The following is an 18149-nucleotide window of genomic DNA, read 5'->3' as shown; positions in this document are numbered from 1 at the left end:
CCTTCCAGTAATTGAAGAAAACCCAGGCAGCGCCGGGTATTTTAGTTAGTGTGTTATATTTCAGCATTGACGAAATATCAGGCCTCCTCAAAAGCCCTTATTTCAGCAGCGTCTAGCCCAAATATTTTGTGAAGCTGATTTCTAACCAGTTTCCCTACCTGATTTTAGAATTTTTGATAACTGGAAGAATGTCAACCATGCTTTAAAAAAATGTGTCATTTTACAGGGGTTTTTTATGATTTCTCGTATGACATTTCTAATGCAGATCTACAAAATCAATGGTACAGAGAAAGTAACAACACATGAATTATACCGTTAAATACACAAGATTGTAGATAATGAACTTCAGACTAGTATTCGGGGAAAAAAACTTATTTTCGAGAGCGGAAAAATGTTCTGTAATTCAAACAACTTTGCAATTTGGATACTATTTCTGTGATGCTCGGAAAAAAAGACAACCAAAAAAACACGTATATACTTACGCTTTCACTTGAATCACCACAATCAAAAAGTACTTTGTGTAGAAAATACAAATGCTCTGGAACCGCGTCATCAATTTCAGCAGCAACTACAAATATAACTTAAAATTAGTCAACCAGGAAACAGACATGCAATTTACAGCCAATAAGGATAGTTTATCCTTTTACAAACAAATTTCTGAAATTCAAAAAACTGATTATCCACTTTTTGAAACAAGTATCTAATTAATTTTAAATTTATCAGTTTAGAAAACTGAAACATTTACTTTTCCTATTCAATAATCAAGTGAGAAAACGGAAATGAAGAGAAAAAAAAAATGAAACCACTTTATTTCATGTTGAGGTGTTAAGTGAGAACAAATCAATCAGAAATGGTTAGTGACAATAGCATTATTCACTACTGATTAATGTTAATATATTGTCAATCCAGTACTTTAAAAAAAGACATCAAAATCTGAAAGGGGAAACTCTAGGCTATGGTATGGAAGGAAGCTCTTTGCTGACAGGTCAATGAACACATGGGGTAACTTACTGTGGTCATAAATAATACCACAATTGACATATTTAAAATTTTATTCAAATAATAAATTGCATAATTAAAAAAAATTCAATTCATTTGAAATTACCAATAATTTTATTTTCAATTAAAAACATCAATTGCATTAATAATGGTGAATTAAAAAATATATATATTTGGCAGCCGAATATTCGGCATTCCGCCAAAACATTAGCCCAATACCAAATATTTGGTCCCATCATTAATTTGTATGCTGGCAAACCTCGCTAACACGAAACACAAAAGATCAGGTTAGTTGTTTAATGTTTACCAAATTTTATGTGTTATTCAAGAAATTTTTTAAATTTTTTTTTACTTTGGAAGGAAAAAAATTCATATTTTCTGCAGAGCTTTTTTTTTTTGTGTTAACACAGTTCGACTGCATAGGTGCCAAGGCTCAGACTCAAAAAATCTTTAGTTTGTCACATGAAGAAACATTTTTCAGTAGAAGAAAACATGTCTTAAAAATAACAGGGAAAATTGGGGATTTTTTTTGGGTGGCCATACCACCAGTTTTTCCAAAACATTCCTGTATTTTCCTGAAATTTCAGCCCTCCTGACTCTCCTCCTTCTTTTCTAAAAAAAGATGGTCTCGTATCTATCTTCCCATATTTTTATCAAAGCCTACTTTAATTTTTATTCTTCACTGAAATCAAGCTGATTATCATGACTATGAATATTCATCTCCCATACTCGTCATGTTTAAATGCAATTTATTTTTTCATGGAATTCATTTTAATCCACTGATTTGCAGTAGCACTTCGTCTCCTGCCATTGGAGATTTTTCTTTCTCTCAAAAATCTTAGCAATAAATGGCAACCTTACTCAGTCTTGGTATCATATTCAACTACATTTGGCAATTTCCTGTATTTTTCTAGATAAACATGGTCACTTTGAGATACTGAAGATTTAAGTAATTAGCCATAGCTAACCCTAATTATTATGGTTAGATACGACTACCCTTTATGATCAAAGGAATCTGGATTTTGATATCTTAGCAATACATGTACACTGTTGTATATCCCGCCAAGCTGCAGATGTTTGGCAAGATTTGATCTCGCTTGGCGAGAAACACACACTTCCGCTGGCAGTAACCGCGGAATGAACAAGCATAACAACTGTCCTGAAATTGTTAAGTTTAAATTATATAGTAATAAATATTTTATTTTTTAACTAGCATAACCATGATTTTTCTCAACTCCTCCATCACACACCTTTCTGAAATGTCACTTTTTGAGATAGCAAGGATTGAGGTTTTCTTTAGAGATTTTTAATTTCTGCAGAGCAAAGCAGTTTGATGAATTTTCTATACAGATACGGAAAAAACCAGAAGAATATGGTTTCTGACCGGAAGATTTTTGATAAGGCTAAAAAATTGGAAGCATTGGCACCTATGTGACTTCATTCAAATTGGCAAGTTAAATTAGGTTTAATAAATGTTAGATATGTTAGGAACCGCAGAACATCAAGCCCAGACCCTATACTGACATATTTCACTCTACGAAACCCAACAAAAAAAAAATAACTGTTGTAGATCTTGGTTATATTCATGCAAGTGAACTCCTCAAATGACTAATGAAAATTCTGATTGTTTCCTTCGACAAGATTTAAGGCAAAAAGAAGACATTTCAGGCAATGATTTCACTTTCAAATTAATTCAATTAAAAATCAGTAGAAGTGAAAAGACCTTTTCAACCTGCATATTATACATTTCTGCATAGAACTGAAATAAAAGAAATTCATAGATACTCACTGCAAGGAATGTCACCCAATCTTTCACCTTTTCCGGGAAGTATCTTAAAATCCAAATCTCCATGTAGCTTCTTAAGCTTTTTTATTCCATCTTGAACACCTGAAACAAAATTTCGAAAATAAATAAACAAAAAGTAAAGGCATTTTTTACATATTTCAGGAATACCTATTGAAAATGAGTTGAGAGATTATACAGCCTATGGGCTAGCAGTGGTCGAGTGGTCATAGTGATAGACTCGCATCACAAGGATCTGGGTTCGAATCCCACCACTGCCATAGAGGTGGTCGGCTGAAGTTGGCTTTCTGTGGTTCCCCAACTTAGAGGCACGAATAGAAGCCGATCTTCCCATTAGGAAGTCTCACCACAGAGAACAACAGGCCTACAACAACACAATTATTCAATCATTACACTTCACTCATAGTTAGAAAAATTGATGGCAGATGGAAGCAGTACACACAACAAGAATTGCACAGAAACAAACTTCATGTCAGGTTCACTACATATACACACACATTCCAACACGTACCAATTCGTTAGAAGTTCTGCAGAGAAATATGAATGAGGTGCATATGTAGTTCAGTAGTAGTAGCCTATGGGCTAAGGAGGAGACTAAGTTTCAATTAGACTGGACAGCAAGCAATTTCTTGCCAAATATTGGCTAAATTAAAGTGAACAACAAACTTTGATAAAGTTTCAACGCTAGAAACAAATATATATATATATATAGTCATTTTTTTATGTAATTCGGTGTGTTTGACATGATTTTGACCATTAAAAGCTGGATTGGCTAAGGTTTTCTCTGAAATTGCACATTCAATAACACAATACTTATAACATCAAAACACAACATAAATACAGTCGACGCTCATTATAACGACAGGTCTCAAATATTTTCCTATTTGCGCTACGTTATTTTTTTTTATCCAATATAGCAATGTGTATACCTATAAAACGTTTATACCATTTGATCCTTACAAGGACTGAACTCAGCTCAGTCCTTCGTTTGTTCACGACCCTGGAGAATAAAAGGTGTGAAAAATAGTTGATTCAAACAGGTAAAATTGTCATTTGAGTTTTATGGGAAATTTGTTAGTTAACTAGTGCCATGCCATCACTAGAAACATTGCAAACCCTACCACCTTGGTACCAATATTTGGGGGGGGGGGGATGGAAGCTACAACAAAAATGCTAAAGAAATTGATGAATGGTTCTCATTAAAAGTTTGTGTCTGGGGTCCCAAACTACAGTAAGCTCCCCACCTCCAGGTAAGAAAATAAAATGCAGTGAGATCAACGATACTGGTCTGTTATCTGGAGGACCATTGACAATCTCTTCTTTTAATTGATGTGATTAAGAGAACTTTTAATGGCCGCTGGTGTTCCCATTTGTGCTTATGATTTAAAGCACCAATTTTTTTAAACTATCAAACCAGGGTTGGGTTTTTGACATGACAAGTGTCAAAAACTGGTTTAAACTGTCAAAAACTGTCGAAAACCGTCAAAAACCTAAATGAATGCCTTTTGATAATGTTTTGAACATAATAGGTGTACAACATGATGAAAAACTTACTTTTTGGCATATTACAATGTTTTATTTTTTAACATTAATTTATTACAATAATTAAAACAAAATATTAATTATAATTTGCAATTTTGAATTCTTCAACATAAGAGTCCAGAACATATAAAATATAATTTTATGGTTTATTTATCTAAGTTACTCATTACCTGTGTTCAATTTGTTAAGTGGATTAGAGCCGCTTATTTAAAATATGTATTATAGGGCATCAGGGTTAGGTTTTTGACCCCAGAAACTAACTCGGTATTAAAACTATCAAAATCTTACTGTCAATGATGTCAAATAGTTTTTGTTAACTTGATAGATATGTTAAATAACAAAATACTTACTTTTATTTAGATTAAAGGGTTTTATATTCAGAATTATAATTACTGAGGAAAAATATATATTTTGATATTTTAAATTTTCTGATCTGCCCAAAATTTCATTCCATATAAAATTTCTAACGCAGCATCTGTTAATGCACTAACTAAACTCATTTATTTTCTCCTAAAAATTTCTTAGATCAGGGTGTATAAATTCACACAGCTTTAAAGAGTATTTTCAACCAAAGCAGAGCTGACAAGACTTGATACCCAAAGCAGAGCTGACAAGACTTGATACCCAAAGCAGAGCTGACAAGACTTGATACCCAAAGCAGAGCTGACAAGACTTGATACCCAAAGCAGAGCTGACAAGACTTGATACCCAAAGCATTTGTTTTGCATGTTTGAATACAGCTTCAATTGGAAAACCATTGCATTATAAATACTAGTAAATGCACCATATCATAGTGCAAAAGTAAGAATAAACCAAGTTTGACATATACAAGCTAGCATTGCCAAATTAAATGACATTTTAGTCCTACAATTTAGTATTTTGATGACTAGATATATTTCAATGTTATGTGCAATAAGAGTATTGTTTTAAGTATCAGTGGTTATCTAGATAATTTAATAATAACAGAAATCAACATTACATACATGATGTAATAAACTTTTTTAAACACTTATCTGTTGTAAAAAGAGTACAGCAGATAGTTTATATCAATGCATATATATAAGCAGTTGAAGAAATTTTGGAAGGTCAAGAATCATCTTGAATCAAAGAATGTCAAATCGTTCCACAGTTTTCCCTTCAATGTTCATGTTATGCTTTATTCAAATTTTATAAGAAAAAAAAAAACATATTGTCCAAAATAATTCTGTTGGGAGTAGAAAATTATTTTAGAATCTTATTAAATATTTATTCTTTGTATAACATAGTCACTTTAAACATTACATGCAATTAACGTGTGCATTTTCAATGGGAATTTTTATATCGAAAAGCAATATTTGAGGTTTTTGACAGATTTGACAAAGGTTTTTGACGGAGGGTTTTTGACATGACAGTTTAAACTGCGGTTTAAACCGTCAAAAACTGCAATGTGTCAAAAACCTGCCAACCCTGTATCGAACCACTTCCACATAATGCTTGGCTAATTTTTTCTCTAGTCAATCGGGGGTTACCACTTGATAAATGACCCAGTACTGAATTAATACCTCACCTTTAATGTTTAACTGTTCCAGAACACTGTATCCTACAAAACAGCCCTAAATACAACAAGTTACATACCATGGACCAAGGTAACTTTGGGACAGCGGATTATTTTCAGTTTTCTAATTTCTAGCCAATGGAATGTGTTTCATCATTGGGTTATCGTTATGATAAAATGCATGGCATTGACTAGAAAGCAGAAAATAACTTGCTGTCCCGTTGGTTATCCTGGTCTACGATATAAAATGTGATTCATAAATTTACAAAAACTTTGAAAGTTGTCAGCAAAAAAACCTACTTCGAATTGTGCAGTTTGTTTTTGTTATTTTTCCATCACCTTGTGCATGGCAATGTTTCGAATCTGTATCATCAGTATCACTATGTTTTCTGGATTTCTCCGTTTCTGTTGCATCTGTGTCTGGACTAGTTGAATTATCGACTCTAAAAGAACAGAAAGTGAGATCTCCCTGATGTTTACATTTCACTGATGGAGGGCATCTGAATCTCCTTCGGATTTTGATGACATTGCTGTTTTCCCCAACCTTCTCCAGCGTAAATTCCGATTTTGATGACTGCTTATCCACGCTATCTTCCGTTCCACTGGACGATCCGAGGTTCAATGCTTCAGAACATGAATTTTTACCCGCACTTGCGTTTTGAATGTTGATTGTGGTGTCACTACTGTCTGAAAAGTCCTGATCGCTTTCAGAAAAATGTCCCAAAGCAGGGATGTCTGAAAATCCTGAATAAGTTGGTGTCATCTGAACAACCACTTTCGGCTGATGAATGTCAGAATTCGAGAAAGGTATCGCAACACCATTCGGAACGCTTTCATCAGTTAAGTCAAGCTTGATTCTCTCGAATTCTGTGACTGGACTAGTACTTACAATGCACTCCCCATCGAAAAGATCAGCGGAATCAGCTGCTGATTCATCTGTGCCTTTTGGTAATTTAACTTTCTGATCGACGGCCAATTTTCCATTTTTCGAGCATAACTTTAGAGGGCTTAAACACCCTCGTATTGGTTGCGCTGGTATGAAATATACAGAATCTTCTTCCAATTCATCCAAAGCATCTGTTAATACATTTCGAAATGCAGGTGAAACTTCATCTTCTGCGTTCTCTACGGCATTTTCTTCGATAGAATTGTTCTTACTACACAAATCCATATTTAGCTGTAATGTTTCTGTATCGGAATTATTGGTGTTCATGATTACCGCTGGTCCCCCAGAAGGTTTCATTTTCGATACACTCTCTTTGCGGGAATTTTGACTCATAAACTTCTTGAAGGTATCTTGAAAACCGGAATCGGAATTCACAGTCTGTATCCGATGAAGCATTTTCAGTCGAAGGAAACATTCCTTTCTGCATTGGGGTAAAGAAATTGGAAAATAGATTAAATTCGAGAAATATAATAGCATATTATGTATAAGAAACTATGCAATATACGGCAATGTTAACCAGGGTTGGGTAGGTTTCTGACACAGGACAGTTTTTGTGTGATTTGAATGATGATCCCGTATTTAGACTAGGGCGATATATTTTTAATCTCGATCCCTCGTTTAGCCTGGACTGTTGTTTCATTTTCCAACCTCGATTCCCCTCAACTTATTTAGTCTAAGAATGTTTTCATGTTTATTTTTAACATTTGTTTATTGTGGATTGGTTCAGGATTTTTTTTCTTTGGCGGAAAGAAAAGGTTGATTGAAAGCACAACTCTGTTTAAATCTTGGTGATTTATCGTCAGCTTTCGAAACAGCTATAGTATGATGTGTTGTTCTTACCAAAGAAAAAATTAGCAGGGGTTCTTATACAACTTTCCTGACTGAAAACTTTCTCTGATTATTGGATGATTTTTTTCCTTCACCATCAAATAACAGAACATTTTCTAAAACATCAAATTGATGCAACATCATCACTCCCAAAAGTTGCATGTGACACAATACACTGGTGTGCAAAAATGAAGGAGGAGACAGTTTTTCTTATGTAATGTCGTGCAAAAGTCTTCCAAATCGACACAAATAATACCTTAAGATCCCCAAAAACGCAAGAACATGGAAAAAAGTAAACAAAACTGTCCAAAAAGGAAAGAAATCCAAAGCATAAAAAGGAACTTTATTGAAAAGTTAGTTTCAAGCACAATAATTTCTATGGCGGAGCACTTTTTAATATATTATTCATATGGCGGTACTCTTTAGGCCTCTTTTTTTGTTTATTTATCAAATTTATTGATTTATTATATTATTCTCGAGTGGCTGCGGAGCACCGGTTGAGAACCGCTGTCCTAACGCATAATTAGATTAGAGATGCACGAGGGAAGGGGGGGATTATCCCCCCCCCCCAGAGATGATAAAAAATTTATTTTTTTAATGCAAAAAATATTTATTAAAAATTTAAATATCGGAAGAAAATACCTTTATATATCTTTTTAATCAATTTCTATTAATTTCAATGCTATTTAAAGGCTAAGAAATCAAAATTTCTCTTTACGAAATTCATTGGGACTCACCCTCTAGGCCATGCTAAGCCCATGGCTTGCAGACCAGATGGGATCTGCCACCTTGAACCTAATTTTGTAAAAATGAGCTAAGTGGCACATTTAGAGATCAATTAAGGCACTCTGGCACAATTCCAGAGCATTTAAGCGACCAGTGACACATATTCAGATCACTCATGTAGTCCCATGGCGCATTCACACATCTTTTAAGTGAATAATACTTGAATGACTTCTTAACACATAAGAGTTAAAGATTCAGAGCAATTCTTCAACATCTAGACTCTAAGAATTGAAAATTGAATTGGCCGACCTGAACCTTGTTTCTCTGCATCTTAAGGTCCTATGTTTCGTCAACTTGATTCAAACAGGGTTGAGCTTCAACGTTCTCCCCCCCCCCCCCCCCCGCAAGGAATCTTGCTTTCAGATTCATTCTCATAGCTATAATGTAGCTTCTAAATTAAAATACAATTTGATGAAGTAAATTGAGATAGGGATAGACTCCCAAAGCAGAATATGTCAAAACGGAACAAAATGACCAATCAGGAAGAAAAGCGCCGACAAGCTAGAAAGGTAGTCGGCAAAGAGAAAAAAAAGAAAGATTTATTTGAGAATAAATCTTTTAAAAAAAGGGAGTTTATAAATCTGAGATTTTTATTATAACCCAGAGAATGTTGTTTTCTAGAGATTCCGTTTTAGTTGAGGATGTTACATTATTTAATCGTGATTCCATATTTTGACTCGGGTGTTACGTTTTTCATTTGGATCCTGTGTTCACACACACACACAGACTAGGATCTAATATGTTCTATTTTTTTATCTTGATCCCTCATTGTCTAAGAATATGTTTGTTTTTAACGTTTTTCTTTATCAGGATTGGTTGGGGATTTTTTTCTCTGGTCAAGAAAACATCCGATAGCATCTCCTTCATCCTTTTAACACTTGGCATGCTTTCTGATGTTTTTCAAAACAGCTGTAGTATAATCCCTTTTTTTGGCGCTTTTCTTCGTGGTCGGTCAGCCATTTTCTTGTGTGAATTTATGGCCAATTCCCAACATATGGTATATTGTTTTGGCGGCGAATTTTCATATGCGCCAAAACAACAATATGTTGCCAGCATAATTCTTCCAGGTCCTAAAATGTAGATGGTGCCACTGCACCCAATTTTCTGTTTTTTTCCTGCGTTACGGCTGATTGCGTAGATTTAATGTATCTGCACAGGCAATAAACCGGCAGTAACCCTAATTCATAGCACCTTGCCATAGCCTTTCTGGTTGTCTGAGGTCAATATTTTCAGGTCCGGTGACAGGAACCCCTCCCCCCCCCCCACTATATTCGCACGCCAAGCGTGAACTTGGTGGCAAAGCCGTTTGTGTGACACGCCCGTACGAAGTACAGCCTACAGGCGTTTATTGATTTTCATTGATTAAATAACAATTATTATTATTAATATATTCAATATGTATGATTTTTTTTACTTCCACATGTTCTGAATCGTTTTCAGATAACCCTAGCGCTCAAGTGGGTTTGCAAAAAAAAAAATTAGTTAAATCGCGGTATACCGTATATTGGGAATTAACAGAATTTTTGTTTTCCTTTCCGCTATTATTTTTTCGTTAGGTTTTTAGGTTGCATTGGTTTTTTGACTGTTGGTTATTACCTGAAGGTGATGCCCCCCCCCCCCAGAGGACGCTAGTAATGATAAACTTTTATGTGTAGCTCTAGTTTGAATAGTCCTCAAGCATTTTAGAACATTTGTTTGATCCGTTTATATATTGTATTTCATATACCACTGGTTTTCCCTGTTGGAATACCTCATTTCAGATTATTTTCTTTCGTCAATTTTTCGTTTTTAACAGCGATATTATAATCCCTTTTTTTGGCAAGAATCACGTCCGAAAGCATGGCTTCGTTTCCGTCTTAGCTATTTCTCACATGGGTACATGTGCTGTATAATCCAGACTGCTAAATCCAATATAATCCAGATCGCCAAGGACGCTATAAGTCGCCAACACTGGTGCTCTCAGTTGTTTTGCCGGGTTGTCGTTGTTCTAGATGGTTCCTTTGTAGCTTCTTTCTAGAACTTCCATTACCCATCCATTATAGATGGGGCTTAAAACGCGGGCAATTCAAACGGATAACAGCGCTTTTTCCCTTTGTGCAGTAGCGTCGTTGTCTTGGATTATTCCCGATTACCATACTATCTGAGGTTTTCTCTCCCCTCATTTAGTTCAAGGGAACAGCTTCGGTATAGGGGACACTGCAAGTTGACGACTTTTTTTCCAGCGATAAGTTGCCATCGTTGCCGCGCTCTGGTTTGTCGTTGTTCCAGAATATTCGAAGAGTGCTGCGAGGCAGTGGCGCTGGTGGTTGTTTTTCCGTGTTCCTAGCGCGTCTTTCAAACTGGTTTTCAATTTTTTCCATTCTATTCTCTCTCTTTTTTTTCTTTTAAATGACGTCACCTTATAGCCGCAGCGTTTTGAAAAACCGTTGGGATAGTTCTTCATATTTTCTCTTCCTTCCATATATATGTTGTAGTGTGTGTGTCGGATTAATTGGAATTATTTTGGATATCTTTCCCTCAGGTTGTACCTTTAATATTTTCCAATATTTATTCTTTTCTACATGCAGGAACAGATGCAGTATGGTCCGCCACGACTTTGGCGACTTTTTTCTCGCGATAAGTCGCCAAGATCGTCATAATGCTTCTCTGGGTTGTCGTTTTTTTAATCACTTTTCCGGTTTCGTTGGGTGATACTAGATGGCGCTAGCTTCGCCAAACAGGATTTTTCTTTTGTTCACCGCGTTTTTTCAAAAATTCTAAGCAGCCGTTGTTCCATTTCTAGCGCGTCTTTCTCTCTTTGATTATTATTCCTCCCTTCTGTAGCTTACGTCATTACGGATTATTATCTACTGCTCAGGTTGTATCATACCGTTTTATTATTTCGTTGTATTTATTAGTCATTCATCCATTACCATGCCTTCCGTTTTATCGGTTTATTATTTAAAATGAACCTACAGAATTTTTCATGCCCGGATCCGTTTATTAAAAAAAGGGTCCGGGTTTTAGTGCATAGAATATTTATTTATTCAACATGCCCGGATCCGTTTATTTAAAAAAAAGGGCCCGGGTTTTAGTTTTAATACATAGAATATTTATGCCCGGAATTCCTTATGCCCCGATCTTTTTATTAACAAAAATATGGGACAGGTGTAATTTTTTTTAACTGATATTTTTTTCGATTTTTATGATTGGTGCTTTCTATTGTGTTTTGCATGCTGATGTTTTTTTTTCGGCGTCCGTAGTGTCTGACGGCCTTGGCGACTCTTCGTCGGGCCATCAGACATGTGTGGCGCCAAATAATCGCCAAGTGGCGGACCATACAACAGCTGTTCCTCCGGGTTTTCATTTATAATTATTTTTTTATTATAATTATGCTTGTTGGTTTTAGCATTTTTATGCTCACTCAATTCAGCTCTTATTTATGTTTCCATTTCTCGTGTTTCATGATATTTTTCATATTGTTTTCTATGCTGGCGATTTTTTTTTTCGGCGCTCGTAATGTGTCTAACAGCCTTGGCGACTTCTGATGGGGTCGTCTGACATATTTGGCGCCGAAAATCGCCAACCTGTCCCCTATACCGAAGCTGTTCCGAAAAATGTCAGAAAGCGCTACTTGGTTTTACTCTTGGTGATTTCTCAGCATGCTTTCTGACATTTTCCTAAAAAATCTCCAACACATTATCAAAAAGGGATTATACGATAGTAGTTCTAATAGTACAGTAAAACGTCTCTTTTGCGGACATCAGCTGGAAATTTTAGCACCTGCACCCTTCCGAAATTTTTATTTTTGTAATAGAATGGTGACCGTTGACCAGCGATTTTGAAATGCTTACATTAATCATGTGAAGGGAAATTATTATTTGGCCGTAAAAGAGGGGTGTCCATTAAGAGGCGTTTTACTGTACTTAATACAAGCTTATAGAACTGGTACTGCTGAGCGTTTTACAACAAAATTACTCAAATCCACACATACTCATCAAAGAGTCAATACTTCAACACGTGATAACAAATAAATTTGACCAGTTCATAAATAAAATGGCAAACATATTTCAAACTCCATCCAGTAGTTTTCAGTTAACCATATTTCACATAGCTAAGCATACATTAAAGTGATGTATAACCATTAGTGATAGATAATCAAACACCTAAAAACGTGTAAATATACACAAAACTTCTCAGTTCAACCCAAACAAAACAATTTCCATTAATTAAAACCCCATTATACAGCATGATACCGTTACGTGTATGTAAACGGCTAAAATTTACACAAAACTTTTGAACGGACTAGCACATCTTTACAAACAGTGACTTTACGGTCTCTCGATCTTTACATACCGATGCAATATACAAAAACAAAGCAATACCAATAGGTAAGAATTTTAGTTTCACCACATTTGTACCTGAAAGCAAAATTAACAGTACATACACAAACATTCAGCTCAAGCCATTTTGACTGGACTGCACTTAAGGAAAACTTAGGAATACGGAATTCTTTTGAAAGAATATTTTTTTAATGAGAATAAAAAAAAGAATCGAATTAATTTGATTGCCTGGGGTAAAAAACATCAAAATTAATGAAGAAAAAACTATAATTTATTTTTTGATTTTGAAACTCTAAACTCGGCTACATATGGTAGTTTTTTTGGAAGTGACCATAAAATAGTTTATGGGACATCTGGAAAGGTTTTTTTTTTCATAAAAAGTGCTGGATTGAATTTTTTATGATTGAATTTAAGCCGGGTTTTCCTAGGAATAGGTGTTTTGCGCCGCGTGAACCGAAATGTATAATTTCACGTCGGCAGAAACGTGTTACATAATTACGCTGCGCGTTAATGTTTTCGTAGCGGGCCGCATCAGATCAAGTCGGCTATATCGATAGTATATGGCCTTGGCATCAGCTACTCTGTCATCTGTATGATCTGGTTTGAAGGGAAGGGAAAGAAAACACACAAGAGTGAAGAGAATATCGGCAAAACCACGGCGCACGACGCATTTGACTCCTCCAGAAGCAGTCGGCTTAAAGCCGGGTTTCCCTAGAAGCAGGTTTCCTGTGCCGCACGCAACGTAATTCGCCCAGCTTGACACGCTGTCCACTCACCAGTAAGAAAAGCAGCATGACTGTTTTCCTACAGAGCGCAATACGCCTCACGACAGCGCTTTACGTCGGGCGTGATTGGCCCACTGCTTCTGGAGGAGTCAAATGCGTCGTGCGCCGCGGTTTTGCCGATATTCTCTTCACTCTTGTGTGTGTGTATTATTTCCTTTCCCTTCAAACCGGAGCATGCAGACAACAGAGTAGCTGATGCCAAAGCCAGATACTTTATATAGCCACCCTGATCTGATGCGCCTCGCAAGGAAAACACAAACGCGTAGCGTGATTATGTAACTCGTTTCTGTCGGTTCGGAATAGTCTAATTCGGTTCACACTGCGCAACAAACCTATTCCTAGGAAAACCCGGCTTTACAGATTTTTTCCGAAATATAAAGCGTTTTTAAGTGCGCCCTAGATGAAGAAGAATTTACCACCAGTTGAACAATACTGTTTGTGCTGTCTATTGTTCAAATAAGAAGTGCCTCAAGTAGTGACGATTCAGATGATAGCCAAAGATCATATGGTCACAGGACAATTCATACATCGTAATTCCCATTCATCGGGGGTCTCCATGGGGCCCCAGTTGTATGGTGATTTATGCCCCCCACTTGGGTCAGGAATTACCTTTAAACTTCTAATTCTGGTTCTGGATCGTAATTCATTTTTTTCTATGAAATATGGTCATTACATTCTGACAGTCAATGTGAGCACAACCACTACTAATATTTTTCCCCCTCTCTTGAAAACTGTAAACATTAAGTTCAGACCGTCTCAACTCGAAGCGATTTCGACTCGGGTTAGCTGTAATTTTACCACCAAGTGATAAAAAACATTTGAAGTATGTTGAGCGTATTTCGTATGATCTATCATAAAACTGTCCGTGTAAATACCTCACCATTTTTGCGATGTATTTTAACGAATGCCTCGAATCACATTGAATTGAATTTAGGCGGTACGCGTCGAAACGAGGCGCTGCGGTTTTATTGCGACAATCCCGCTAACATCGTTCGCATGAAAGGTCTCGATCTGGACGCCACCGAAGAGGATGTTTTACACTTCTTCAAGCCGTTGGGGATCACGCCTACGAAGATCCGTCTCCGTTGCGACATTGCTGGAAGAGTCTCTGGTTTGTGTGAGGTGGAATTCGCAACTCACGCCGAGGCTGTCATCGCGATGCGTAAGAAGAACGCCTTCATTGGAAGTAGGTTCATAAGGTTGAGTTACAAACAAATGGAAAGTGGCTCAGATAAACATGTTGATATGCCTTCAGTCAAGGATATCCCTGAGGTTCGTAAGGAAAAGCACCAACCGATCGGAGACATTGACAGGACTTCTTTCACCATCGGCCACTTCGTTAAAATCAAGAACCTGCCTCCTCGAACCACTGAACAGTCTATATATCACTTGTTCTTCTCTCTCAATATCACGCCTACATCCGTGAAACCTGTTTATGACGAATTTGGAAGCCGCACAGGCGAATTCGATGTTGAGTTTCTATCCCATGCAGATGCTCTGAAAGCGATGGCTAGAGATAAATCTCAAGTTGGACGCAAAACTATATCGTTGACATTGAAATCTGATACGAAACCTGTACCTAGGTTACAATTAGCTAGTGATGTTAATGTTTACCCACCTAGGAAAGCTAGAATTTAGAATAAAATGTTCCAGTTCTATCTCTCTTCAGTAATGTGTTGCTTATATTGTTTGTATTTAGTCAGTGTGTGCACAGAACTGCAGGGCTGGACTTGGCCATTAAGCAGCCCGCTTCAATACAGTCTAACCCAGTGATGCTCAGCTCTTCGGCAAAATGTGGTTTGTAACCTCAAACCTAATTTTGTCAAAGTGAAGTGGCACATTACCAGATACTACAGTGACCCGTGGTTCATGACACATTCCCAGATCACTTAAATGATCACACATTTACAGATCACTTAAGCGCCTGTGGTGCAGTTCCACATCACTTAAGTTGCTAGCAACACATTCCCAGATCACTCAAACAGCCCACAGCATATTTACAGATCACTTAAGTGGCCCGTGACATGTTTTGAAACCAATGAAGTAGACCGCACTCTCATAAAAAGGGTGATCATCCTTTCTCTAATCCCACTATAGTGGTCCCCCAAAGTCGTGCCAAATCCACTTAATGGCAGAAACATTTGGTGAACAAATCTTCCATACATAGATATAACACAGGTTAATTTATGATTCAATTTTAATCCTAACTCAGAATTCTGAAACACATGGTGGCATTAAATAGGAGTTTGACTATTTATATGCGTCATTTCCGACTCTCTTGTATGTGTCCCATAATCCTAGTTTAAGTCAATAGAGGCCCTGGGAAATAACTTGTTTCTGCTCTATAATACATCTGCGCTATTGGGGGAGATGTTAAAATTCTTGGCTCTCAGGTGTCAAAAAGCCTCTCCCAGAGTTGCTTTTACCTTTTTCAGTTGACTAGATTAAAATTTCTCGTTTTGAGAGGCTTTTGAAAGAATCTATGAAACAAATTGTACATTAAAAAATATAATTCAGGATATGCATTAGACCAGCATTTCAACCTATGGTCCATGATGATCAGACATAATTGCTGACCGGCCGGAGAGATCTTTAGATGGATTGCACTCTTACCAGGAGAAATGGATGGTCTCGGAGAGCTGGTCTTGACGATTGCACAGGTGGTCTACTACTACTTAACCATACATGCACCTCGTACACATTCCTCTGCAGAATTTCTAATGAATCGGTACATGCCAGAGAGAGAATTGTGTTCTGAGAGTGTATCTGTGGCTCTAACACAGATTCCCAATGTGGGCGCTAATGAACCCTGGGGGGGGGGCGGCGGTAGAAGCAACGGGTATAACATAGGATCCTATGGGTTAAATTGTGTTGGGGGAGGGGGGCGATGGGACAAAAAAAGGTTGGAAAACTGCTCTAATGTATTTATGTACCTGAGTTGTGCTTGTTCCGTGTACGTGCTGTCACCTGTATTCCATTTTCTGAAGTAAAGATGGAAATGTTTGAACTTTTCATGTTATGTCAGTATCGTGTTGTAGATCTGTCTGCTCTCTGCCGAGAGACTTTTTCAAATGGGAGACTTGCTCTCTCACACACACACACACATTCTGGCCTTGAAGCTGGAAAACTGCAGAAAACCAACTTCTGCCGACCACCACTGTGCCATCAACAGGGTTCGAACCTGGATTCTCAGGACGAGAGTCCAGGAAGATGCCCGCACAGGTGGTCTGCAAGTGGACTTGATAATTTAATTCTAATTAAACAAAAAATTAGACAATCTGTGTGGTGATATTAGTAGTAGTAGTAATAACTTATGGGTTCTTAAAAAATTTTAGATCCTCATACTCAGAGCAATTTCATCGCATTGAAGAAAAATACAAGAAATTGCTATCCTAAATGCGGGATATCACTAATCATTGCTACAAAATGTAATTTGTGAAAAATTGCAATTTGTTGCTAAATTGTGTAGGGGGGGGGGGGGAGAAATGAGAATGGTTGCTTCAAATTGCTGTAAACAAAAATTTATTTCACAAAAAAAAATTCATCATGTGACTAATATTTCATTGAAAAATATATGTAATTGTAAAATATGGACATCACCAATTGTCACCAAAAATGTTGCCGGGAAATGAATGGCCACTGCAGTGAATTAAAATGAATTACACGGAATAAAATGTTGAACGTGATTACACAAATACTGCATGTAAGATGAATATTTTTCCAGAATGTAGAGAAAATTCAAATGAGTTTCATTGAAAAAAACGGGACAATTGGTCATTGACTTGGGGGAATAGAAGTGTCACAAAAAATATAGGGCACTCTTGTATCTGTTATGTTCTGTTTTACTGGACCAGGGCTGCAACTAGGGGAGAGAAGGCAGGTCTGGTGCCCCTGGCGCTGAATCAGAAGGGGGGTGACGAATTCACCCTTTAACTACTACTTCTACATTGCAAGGGGCACCAAAATGCTGACTTGCCCCAGATGACAAAGTATCTAGTTGCCGCTCTGTACTGGACATATGATCATGCTACTCGTGATGAGATTTTGGTGGTCCGTCGAGGTTGGTTCAGACATTTTACTGGTCCTTGGGCTCAAAAAAGTTAAATGCTGCATTAGACAGTTTCATTCGACTGCCTCATAACGGTTGAATGTGTGTGTGTGTGAGATATATATATAGATATATATTTTAAACATTTTTCAACCAATTACCATATTTTAACATGTATAAGGAACCCCGATTTTTTTTGGGCTTAAAATTTGGGAAAAAAAGTTGAAAAAGATGTATCTGTAACACTACCAGAGGTATAAGAAACCCCCTCCTATTTTTCGAACCCAATTTTTAGCAAAAAGGGGTTCCTTATACATTGTAAACTACAGTATATGGGAAAGAAAAACGGAGTTGCCACCATATATAGGTGCGGAGATAGACTTGGAAGTCTGGGGGGCACGATGATGATGTCAATTCTTATATACATATATGTATGCATTAGATATCAGTCGACTCCACCTTTGATGCTGGGGGGGGGGCATTCCGCCCCCCCCCCTTATCTCCACCCATGGTTGTCACATTCACATCATTCCCCCATGCATTCCATTTGACCAA

At 37.0% G+C, this 18149-nt stretch overlaps 2 protein-coding genes across 4 annotated transcripts in view; one reads left to right on the top strand and one right to left on the bottom strand.

Moving 5' to 3' along the window:
- LOC149089454 (uncharacterized) overlaps positions 1–12899 on the bottom strand; it is a 38963-nt gene extending 26064 nt beyond the window's left edge. The window contains exons 1-4 of one of the 3 annotated variants that reach the window (XM_089238626.1): positions 12866–12899; positions 6180–7246; positions 2789–2887; positions 483–568 (exon numbers count right to left, since the gene is read on the bottom strand). In XM_089238626.1, the coding sequence (XP_089094752.1) occupies positions 483–568; positions 2789–2887; positions 6180–7246; positions 12866–12873 (1260 nt within the window). In that variant the 5' untranslated portion in view covers positions 12874–12899. Of the gene's footprint in view, positions 1–482; positions 569–2788; positions 2888–6179; positions 7247–12774 lie in introns of all 3 variants that reach the window. The other 2 variants (XM_089238632.1, XM_089238637.1) reach the window with 2 other exon arrangements.
- A 1387-nt stretch (positions 12900–14286) lies between these two features.
- LOC149089453 (heterogeneous nuclear ribonucleoprotein F-like) lies at positions 14287–15214 on the top strand. Its single transcript, XM_089238620.1, has one exon. It carries the CDS (start codon positions 14372–14374, stop codon positions 15182–15184), a length of 813 nt encoding a protein of 270 aa, XP_089094746.1. The 5' UTR covers positions 14287–14371; the 3' UTR covers positions 15185–15214.
- Positions 15215–18149: the final 2935 nt, after the last annotated feature.

This window comes from Pholcus phalangioides, unplaced genomic scaffold (genome assembly GCF_987345545.1).
Source record: "Pholcus phalangioides strain wild (caught in Gottingen) unplaced genomic scaffold, Ppha-v1.0 ptg000002l_1, whole genome shotgun sequence".
Classification (NCBI taxonomy): Eukaryota; Metazoa; Arthropoda; class Arachnida; order Araneae; family Pholcidae; genus Pholcus; species Pholcus phalangioides.
The sequence above is the reverse complement of the archived record's forward strand: the minus strand, read 5'-3'. Positions and strand labels throughout refer to the sequence as shown.

Bases quoted from the DNA above. Each gene is read 5' to 3' on its own strand.
- LOC149089453 (XM_089238620.1), top strand. From the start codon at position 14,372: ATGTTGAGCGTATTTCGTATGATCTATCATAAAACTGTCCGTGTAAAT.